The sequence below is a fragment of the Microcebus murinus genome, chromosome 16 (genome assembly GCF_040939455.1).
Source record: "Microcebus murinus isolate Inina chromosome 16, M.murinus_Inina_mat1.0, whole genome shotgun sequence".
Classification (NCBI taxonomy): Eukaryota; Metazoa; Chordata; class Mammalia; order Primates; family Cheirogaleidae; genus Microcebus; species Microcebus murinus.
Window position 1 is genome coordinate 66,225,971 of NC_134119.1, and position 10,045 is coordinate 66,236,015.

Genomic DNA, 10,045 nt, shown 5'->3' on the forward strand with positions numbered 1-10,045 from the left:
CTCCGCACTCACACCCCCAGGCCTCCCTCCTCTGCTTCCTGCCGAGAACAAAGCTTTTGCCAGCAACCTCCCAACCCTGAGTATGGCCAAGGCCGCCTCGTCCGGGCCAGGGAAGTCCTCCGGGCTGCAGGTAAGAGGCCTCAGAGCAGGGGTCAGGGCAGCACCCGGATGTCGCCAGGGAGCCGGGACCGGGGCGGCAGGGCAGGGAGACGCCAAGAAGAACGGGAGGGGCTGCAAGAGGAACGGCAGACAGAGGCAGCTGAGACCCCAGGACAGCCAGGCAGGGCCAGGAGGGGCTGGCCAGCCCCCGACAGGTGGGCGGAGATGCAGCGGCCCAGGACGGTGGACAGGGACAGGCGGGCACCCAGACTGGTGACAGCATGAGAGCTGGTCACCGAGACAGGCAGAGGGGACAGGGTCGAGGCTACAAGATGATCAGCTGAGGACAGGAGAGGTGGGTACCGACGGGACAGTCAGATGAGAGACAGGGAGGCCACACCGAGAACAGAGGGCGAGCAGCGGGGAGACTGAGGCAGAGGCCGCCGGTGAGACGCAGGGGGATGGGAAGACAAGTGAAGGGCGGAAGGTCGGAGGGCGCAGGACCCAAGAAGTTGGGAGAGACTCAGACACCAGCCATGCCCAGGCCAAGAGGGGAGACGGCAGACGAGAGGGGGTCCCGAAGAGATTTGGGGCAGCGTGAGGTGCGCGCAGGCCAGGCGGAGGAGAGGGGCCACGCAGATCAGAGTTGCCGCTGGAAGAGACAGGCCCCCTGACCCCGAGCGGGAGGCGCACAGAGAGCAGCCCCCAGCAAGGGGACGGAGGGGACCCAGGTGGCGGGCGCCCAGGGCTGCGCCTGCCTGTCGCCCTCTCCCCCCCTGCAGGTTTAGTTGGATGGGCATGGGCTCCCGCAGCTGGGGCCAGGCCCCCACCGGGTGAGACGCTCCGCCCCAGGCTGGAGGGAGAGAGGGGTCAGGGCGCGGGGGAAGGCGTCCGTGTCGCAGTGCCGCTCACCCGCCTCTCTCCCCCCAGTATGACAGCAAGCTGAGCGGCCTGAAGAAGCCCCCCGCGCTCCAGCCCAGCAAGGAAGCCAAGTGAGTCGCAGCACCTCCCCACGCAGCCAGCCTGCGCCTTTGGGGGGGGGCATGGGCCCCCTTCAGAAGCGGGCGGGCAGGCCTGATGCCGGTCCCAGCTCCAACCCTGGCTGTCTGCGCGGGCTCCCTAGGGCCCTCGGTCTCCTCCGCCACCAGCTGGCCTTTAGCAGCGGGTGCAGTTGGGCTTACCTGCTGGGAGAGACACAGCAGAGAGACACAGCGGGCCAGAGAGAGAGCAGATCTCACCAACCGGCACAGCCAGCCTCTCTCCCTGGGAGGCTGCTCCCAGGCCAGGCAGGGCCGGGCAGGAGGACTCGCACAGGCCGTCTCTTCCTCTCTTCTGTGCTTTGGAGACCAGTGACTTCACTTTACTTCCCTGGGCCTCAGTTTCCTCTTCTGTGAAATGGGGGCAATGACAGCATCTGCTTCCTCTGGTTGTGGCCGGGGATTCAGGGAGACGCGCCAGCTTCCCAAGCGTCCCTTTTCCCTCTGCTGTCCCACGCAGCTGTGGCCTGGGGCTGGCGGTCCAGCACGCCGGGTTCTCCTGGCCCTCACGCCCGGCTGTGTGCGCGGTCTCTCCCCGCCCCACCCCTAGTTTCCTGGAGCATTTGCACAAACATCAGGGCTCAGTCCTGCACCCCGACTACAAGACAGCCTTCCCCTCCTTCGAGGACGCCCTACATCGCCTCCTGCCCTACCACGTCTACCAGGGTGCTCTCCCCTCCCCCCACGACTACCACAAAGGTGAGGCCTGCGGGCGGGGCGCTGCAAGGGGTGGAGACGGCGCATGCGCGCGAGCACCCCAGCATCTCCGCCCCTGGTCTCGTCTCTTGCTCGCAGTGGACGAGGAGTTTGAGACGGTCTCCACGCAGCTGCTGAAGCGCACCCAGGCCATGCTCAATAAATACCGTCTCTTGCTCCTGGAGGAGTCCCGGGTAGGATCAGGTCGCCTTCCTCCCCCGCTGGGACCCTGCCCTTTCCCCTGCCCGCTCCTCTTAGCCTCGGGAGGGTGGCTCGGAGGGAGGCAGGCGGTCAGATCGCAGGGACAGTTTGAAAGCTGCTCGCAGGCCCCGCCCGGGTCGCTGGCGTCCCCTTCGCCCCCTTGCTTGTTCACTTGCCCGTTTCTCTTCTGCCCCGCGCCCCCCAGAGGGTGAGCCCCTCAGCGGAGATGGTCATGATCGACCGGATGTTCATTCAGGAGGAGAAGACCACCCTTGCCTTGGATAAACAGCTGGCCAAGGAGAAGCCAGGTGAGAGGGGAGGGGAGGGGGAAGGTGTCCCCACCCCACCGGGCAGCAGAATTAGGTCGGGACGGGGTGGCCCGCGCCCTTACCTTACCCCGCCAGCAGGCGGCGCCCGAGCACCTCCTTCCTTCCCGGACCTCCCGCCAGGCCAGAGCCCTGCTTTTGTCTTCCTCGTCACTGTGGGTCCCTTTCATCCCCTCCATCCTGGGATGGGGACCATTCTGCCACCCCCAGGGGCACAGAAAAACAGGAGAGGGGCGCTTCCTTCAATTTTGCTCCTGAGGTGTCTCAGCTGCTGGATTTAACAAAATACCCCTTAGCCCGCATCCAATCCAGTCACCTCCAGCGCTTCCCTTAAGAAATAAATGGCCCCTCTGTCCACCCTCGGACCTGTACCTTCATGCTGTTTATCCTGCAGCCCCGGACCTTATTATTATTATTTTTTAAGTAGTCATTGGTACTTAAAGGAGAAACGGTGCGAAGTGGGGGCGTGGTGAAGGAGGGGCTGGAGAGGTTCCTAAATTTCAGGGTGGAAGAGGCAGGACAGTTTGCTGGTTAGGGGCACAATTTGGAGCCAGACCCTCTGGTTCCAATCCTGGCTCTGCTATTTGCTGTGTGGCCTTGGGCAAGTTACTTAACCTCTCTGTGCCTCCGCGTCCTCGTCCTGTAAAGTGGAGGTTGTAACACCAGTTGATAATCCCTTACCTAAAACGCTTGGGGCCCTGTATGTTCTGGATTTTTTTGTTTTGCTTTTAGAAAGGTGATGAGCTGCCTAGACAGTGATTAACTGTCTTCTGATTAAGCCCGGTGGGCGCGAGAGGCACTCTGGGATCAAATTATAAATATCTCTGCAGTGGAACAGATGGGTGTCCCGGCCACTGGGATAAATCAAGACCATAAATAACCTCATGGCATTTCACACCGGGTTTTGCCATCAAATGAGATGCCGCCCCCCCCCCCAATTTTTTTCTTTAGTGTACCTAGAGAGCGCGCTGTCCCAGAGAACTTTCTAGGTGCGGACGCGTTGCGTGTCTGCGCTGCTCAGTTCAGGAGCTGCCGGCCAGTGTGGCCCGCGCGACTGAGGAGTGGGACTTCTGCTTTATGTCCTTTTAATTCGTTTAACCCTAAATGAGCCCGTCGTGGCTGTCGTGGCTAGCCACCGTGCCAACAGCGCGGGTTTGGAGTCGGGGCGGGATCACGGCGAGGGTGGCGCCCAGCAGCGCCCGTCCCGGGGCGGCGGGCGGGTGGCCCGCACCCTCGGCCCGGCCCTCACCCGCTCGCCGCCCGCTCTGCAGATGAGTACGTGTCCTCCTCGCGCTCGCTCGGCCTCCCTGCGGCCGCCTCCGCCGACGGCCACCGGCCCCCCGGCCACGGCCCGCCGCCCGCCGCGCCCGGGGCCTCGGCGCCACCGCCACCGCACCTGCCCACCAAGCTCGTGATCCGGCACGGCGGGGCGGGCGGCTCCCCGTCCGTCACCTGGGCCCGGGCGTCGTCGTCCCTGTCGTCCTCGTCGTCCGCCGCCTCGCCGCTGGACGCCGACGAGGACGGGCCCATGCCCTCGCGCAACCGGCCGCCCATCAAGACGTACGAGGCGCGCAGCCGCATCGGCCTCAAGCTCAAGATCAAGCAGGAGGCGGGGCTCAGCAAGGTCGTGCACAACACGGCGCTCGACCCGGTGCACCACCCGCCGCCCGCCGCGCCGCGGGCGCCCGAGCCCCCGCCGCGGCCCCCGCCGCCGCCGCCCGCCGCGCAGATGAACGGCACGGTGGACCACCCGCCGCCCGGCGCGCCGGCCCAGGCCCGCAGGCCGCCCGCGCCGCCCTGCCCGCGCCTGCCGCTGCGCAAGACCTACCGCGAGAACGTGGCCGGCCCGGGCGCCGGCGCCGCCGAGGGCGCGGGCGGCGGCAGAGCCCGCGGGGGCAGCCCCGCGCCGCCGCCCGCCAAAGTGGACGAGGCCACCAGCGGGCTCATCCGCGAGCTGGCCGCGGTGGAGGACGAGCTGTACCAGCGCGTGCTGAAGGGCGCCCCGCCCGAGGGCGCGGGGGGCGGCGTGGCGGGCGGCGCGGGCGGGGACCCCGGCTGGGAGGCGGCCCCGCTGCCGCCCGCCAAGCGGCGCAAGTCCGACTCGCCCGACGTGGACCAGGCCAGCTTCTCCAGCGACAGCCCCCAGGACGACACGCTCACGGAGCACCTCCAGAGCGCCATCGACAGCATCCTGAACCTCCAGCAGGCGCCCGGCCGCACGCCCGCCGCCCCGCACCCGCACCCGCACCCGCACGGCGCCCCCGCGCCCGCCGCCCCGGCCCCCCTGCACAGGCCCGAGGCCTTCCCGCCCTCCAGCCACAACGGCGGCCTGGGCGCCAGGACGTTGAACAGATAACACCGGCCGGCTCCCTCCCCTGCCCCGCGCTGCCGCCCACGGGCGCCAGGGCCGCAGGGCCTGCCACCTCAGCCTCCTGGGGACGTGAGCCGGTCCCCTGACAGTTTTTCTTGCCTAAGTTATTTGAGTCACAAAGGCCTCCTTGCCGCCTCCCTTCGGCTAGGTTGTCGGGAGTGGGGGTGGCTTGGATGTGGGGGAGGGGCTACAATGTCAAATGTCCCCCTGCCAAACCAGGGGCCACCCGGTGGTCGGTTCCTGTCCCTTCCACTTGCAGGCGCACTCCGCCCCTCTGCCCCGGGGACACGCGTGTGTTTGCCAGGGGCGGGGGCACCTGGTCGTGTCACTGCGCCAGGTACCGTCTTGCCTGTGCCGCTTCACGGGTCACGCGTGCGGGGAGGTCCCTCCATGGTGCCAGCCTCGCCCTCCGCCCCACGGGCCGCGAAACCAAACCAGAGAGGGGCGCTGGGTGCCAGCCCCTCGCAGCTGTGCCCTCGGGCGTCTGTCACCGTCATGCCCGCGCCTCCAGCCGGTGGCCCGTGTTTCCGTCTGTGCGTGCTCGAGTGACAGAGAGAGAGATCTCAGACGCTCCTGTCCCTCGACTTTGAAATCTGAGCAAAACAAGAAATCGGGGCCTTCCTCCCCCCACCAGCCCCAGCCAGCCAGTCTTCCCTGTCCCTCCCGCCCCCGGCGCCCGCGCCACATTTTGAAATCTCGGAGACAAAACTAGTACTGTAAGATAAATTTTTTTGTACTGTATTTATTGTGCATAACAATTTTTTTAAAGAAGAATTCTGTACATTTAGAACTCTTGTAAATTAAAAACGGATCCTTTTTTTTAAAACTGTACTCCTGCGCCCTGGGCCCCATTGCTTTCGGGTGTTTCAGGGCTGGCGGTCGGAGTCCCTGGGTTGGGGACAGTGTCAGCCTCCTAGGGCTGCTGGGACGAGGTCGCAGGGGACTTAAAGCAACAGCTGTTTACTCTCTGCCAGTCCCAGAGGCTTGAAGTCGGGAAACAAGGTGGCAGTAGGGCCACCCTCTAAGAGGTGAGGACCCTTCTTTTCCTGTCCCCGTGTCTGGTGGCCCCAAGTGGACCTTGGCTTGTGGCTGCATCTCTCCGCTCCGGAGTGGCCTCTTGGAGGAGTCCCTTGGTTAGACCTCTCAGTCTCACTTGGTTCCATCTGCAGAGACCCTATTTCCAAATGAGGTCACAGCGCAGGTACCAGGGCTTAGGACATCAGCATATCTTTGGGGGGTGGGGGGACACGATCCGTGACAGTAAGGGTGTGGATAAGGCAGCTGCTAGTCCCCAAGTGTGGAATGGCACCCTTCTCCTGGGCCCAGAATTTGGAGAGCAGAGCATGAGCTTGGTTTTAGTCGCTTCTCACGCGTTCACTGAGTGCCTTGTGCAGTGAGTAACCTGCCCAACGGCACATTGAGGCCCTCAGGATCAGGTGGGAAGGGAAGGCTTCGTTGAGAAGGTGACATTTGAGCACAGGCACGCATGAACTGAGGGAGGGATCTCTGAGGGAAGAGCGTCCAAAGCAGAGGGAACAGCCAATGCAAAGGCCCTGAGGCAGGAGCTCACCCAGGAGTATTGAGGAACAGTGTGGGCCCAGTGAGAGATGGGGAGAGGACAGAGAGGGGACAAAGGGAGCCTACTCCGGAGGACCTTGTGCTCCCCAGGTACCTGAGTGAGGCGGGAGGCACCGAGGGTTCCGAGCTGATTTAGGTAATCAGCGCCCTCTGGCGGCCGCGGAGGGAAAGACAAGGGAACGAGGGCGGACACGAAGCGCCACCAAGTCCCGGTGGGTGGTGACGGCGCCTGGACCTGGGTGCCCTGCCGTGCCCGGTTCCTCTGCAGGCCCCTGGGCGTGTCTGTGGGTGGGCAGCGGCATGTGGCGTCTAGGCGGTTGGCCCGTTCCCCTTCCCAGCTCTAGACCACCCACGTGGGAAACAGCACTGCAGGGAACCGGCAGTTCTCAATGTCGTTGGGTCACAAATTCCTGGCTCTCTCCCCAAAGACCCCTCGTGGCTAGGCACGCGCTCAGGGGCTCGGTTCTGGAAGGTTCGCTGCATGCCGCTGGAGCAGAGGAGCAGCGGTGACTAACGCGTTTGAACACGTGACCACGTGGGGCCCTTATTTGGCCCTTGAGCAGCTCTGTGTGGGAACCAATGGCCCCATCTTGCAGGGGAGGAAACTGAGGCCCAAAAGACGCAATCAGCGGCGGCTGGGCCCGTCCTCCACGTGCGCACACCCCCAGTGTGTGTCCTCTTGTGACGGGCTCATCGCAGGTGGCGCAGCGCGTGTCAGAATCTCTCCACTCAGATCTGGCGGGTGAGGAAGGAGGGAGCTAGAGAAAGAATGAGACTGTCCCTTGGGGAGGTGGCCCGGTGGCTGCAATGGCATCGGGAAGGTTGGCGACAACCCAGGACAGATCTTGGGGGCTCCCCGGTCCAGACAGCAGGGACACACGAGACAAGACAGCAGCCCCCGTTACTCGGGGCTCAAATAGCACGCAATGAGGCAGGGTGGTGTAGACAAGGGGCTTTTTCACTCCCTACACCCTGGAGTGGTGTCTTTAAATGCAGCAAAAAATAAACGCCACAGGGTTACAAAGGGAACCAATTAAACCGAAATACAGTTATCGGTGTATTGAAAAAATAAAATACAAAACAAATTTGCGACCCAGTGATGTGGGCTGTTGTGCCAACGCATGACTTAGGGAGAGCTGGCCGCGGGTCTGATGGCGACAGTGTCACCGGTCACTGGAAATCTCTGCAACCAACGCCGCCTGAGGAGAACATCAGCGATTCCTCCGGGTGACAGCGACACAGGCCCCGCTGATGGTCCCATGCTTTGTTGCTAACATTCACGGTTGAAGGAAAGCAACCCTGAATTTCAGGGAAAACTCCAGAAGCCTTTTTTTTTTTCCCCCATCCAAGTTCATGGTAGAAATGAAAGCACGCAGCTTGGGCTCACTTCCTCGTTCTTCTACTCCTTGGGCAAGACTCCACTTCCCTGTACCTCAACTTCCCTACCTGAGAAATGGGAATAATAATAACAGGACTTCCCCTCCTAGGGGGAAGGGGGATGATTTGGGACAAGCTTTTAGGACGGAGCCTGTCTCCTAGCGGCAATGACATTCATGTCAGTTGGGCTGAGCCCCAGGTCGTTTACATTTATCTGTACACGGGTCGTATACACCAGCTCCGTTGAGATATTTTCCTACGTAGAATGGCTGATGGTGACAAGTGCTAAGAAGGCAAATAAAGTAGGGACAGGGGACAGGAATGCAGGGGCTCCTTGGGGACATCAGAGTAGGCCTCTTTAAGGACGTGCCATTCAGGCAAAGACTGAGCGAAGTGTTCTTACGGGGAACAGAGAAAGACCCATTTCGTAGATGGGGAAACTGAGGCACAGAGAAGCAAAGTCACTTCCCTGGGCTTCTCTAGAAGTAAGTAGCAGGGCCAGGGTTTGACTCAAGGCCTTGTATGCTCTGAGTCCCAGAGGTGCAGGGACCTAGAGGAAAAACCAGGCTCTGTACTGGGATCATCCAAGAGCCGATTTTCTTTTCTTTTTTCTTTTTTTTTTTTTTTTTACCCTTTGCACTCGCTTGCTTTTTTCTCATTATCCACACTCGACATCAGAGTGTAAAGGGTTAAGACACAGTCTCGCTCTGTGGCCCCGGGCTAGAGTGCCGTGGCGTCAGCCTAGCTCACAGCAACCTCAAACTTCTGGGCTCAAGCGATCCTCCTGCCTCAGCCTCCCGAGTGGCTGGGACTACAGGCACATGGCTGGCATGCCTGGCTAATGTTTTCTATTTTTCAGTTGCATAGCTAATTTTTTCTGTTTTCAGTAGAGACGGGGGTCTCGCTCTTGCTCAGGCTGGTCTCGAACACCTGACCTCAAGCGATCCTCCCGCCTCGGCCTCCCAGAGTGCTAGGATTACAGGCATGAGCCACCCGCCCGGCCAGTCCTGAAGATTTGATGAGATAGTGCATGTCAGGAGCTCAGAGCGGCGCCTGCTCTAGCAGGATAGCTCGGCCAGCGTTAGGGATTCGTCCAGCAAATACTTCTGAGCCTGAGTCAGGTGTCGCGGTAGGTGCCGAGGGACCCGCAGTCAGGGATCCCTGCCCTCCTGGGGCTCGTGTTCCCATGAGGGAGACTGTCGCCTCAGCAGAGAAAGGCAGCATGTGTCACATGGTTGTCAGGGCTGTGGAGAGCGGAAAAGCAGTGACAAGGGTGGGGGTGGGTGGGTGCTCCGTCACACTAGGAGATCGGGGAGGGCCGCTTCAAGGAGGTGACATTTGAGGCCGGGTGCCGCGGCTCACGCCTGTAATCCTAGCACTCTAGGAGACCGATGCGGGAGGATCGCTCAAGGTCAGGGGTTCAAGACCAGCCTCAGCAAGAGCGAGACCCCGTCTCTACCAAAAATAGAAAAAATTAGCCGGGCATGGTGGCGCATGCCTGTAGTCCCAGCTACTCGGGAGGCTGAGGCAGGAGGATCGCTTGAGCCCAGGAGTTTGAGGTTGCTGTGAGCTAGGCTGCCGCCACGGCACTCACTCTAGCCTGGGTGACAGAGCGAGACTCTGCCTCAAAAAAAGGAAAGAAAGAAAGAAAGAAAGAAAGAAAGAAAGAAAGAAAGAAAGAAAGAAAGAAAGAAAGAAAGAAAGAAAGAAAGAAAGAAAGAAAGAAAGAAAGAAAGAAAGAAAGAAAGAAAGAAAGAAAGAAAGAAAGAAAGAAAGAAAGAAAGAAAGAAAGAAAGAAAGAAAGAAAGAAAGAAAGAAAGAAAGAAAGAAAGAAAGAAAGAAAGAAAGAAAGAAAGAAAGAAAGAAAGGTGCCATTTGAGCAGAGGCCTGGTAAGGAGTGAGGCATGCGGGTTTCTGGGGGAGAGCAGTCCAGGCAGAAGGAACAGCAGGTGCAAAAGTCCTGAGGTTGAGGGGCTGCTGGTGTGTTTGAGGAACAGCGAGGGGCCAGTGTGGCCGCAGCAGGAGCGGCAGAGCGGGAGGGGAGATGTGGGCAAGTCGTGCCGGGCCTGTGGCCCAGCGACAGGGGAGCCAGGGAGGGTTGCGAGCAGCGGAGTTCCGTGAACTCGCGTTTGCGGTTATCATCGTGACTGCCGCTGCCGCCGCTGTTTCTGTCAGGCCCACGGTGAGACGGGAGACCGAGATCCGGCGGTGGCCCAGCGCCCGAGGGGAGCGGAATTCGAACCCCGGGCTGCAAGCCCGCGCTGCCGCCCGCCCCGCGAAGGCGCCGTCCGCACTGGCCACCAGGGGGCGCCGGAGGCCGGGCGCGCGTCTGGAGGGGCCGCGTCCCGCCCCGCCGCTCC

The 10,045-nt window shown here is 61.7% G+C and overlaps 1 protein-coding gene across 1 annotated transcript in view; it reads left to right on the forward strand.

Moving 5' to 3' along the window:
* The window catches only part of BICRA (BRD4 interacting chromatin remodeling complex associated protein), a 79,353-nt gene extending 73,792 nt beyond the window's left edge, over nt 1-5,561 (forward strand). Inside the window, exons 10-15 of the mRNA XM_012761563.3 lie at nt 21-130; nt 1,030-1,091; nt 1,687-1,835; nt 1,932-2,026; nt 2,239-2,341; nt 3,631-5,561. Coding sequence (XP_012617017.3) covers nt 21-130; nt 1,030-1,091; nt 1,687-1,835; nt 1,932-2,026; nt 2,239-2,341; nt 3,631-4,715 — 1,604 coding nt within the window. The 3' untranslated portion in view covers nt 4,716-5,561. The remainder of the gene's footprint in view (nt 1-20; nt 131-1,029; nt 1,092-1,686; nt 1,836-1,931; nt 2,027-2,238; nt 2,342-3,630) is intronic.
* The last annotated feature ends 4,484 nt before the right edge of the window (nt 5,562-10,045 follow it).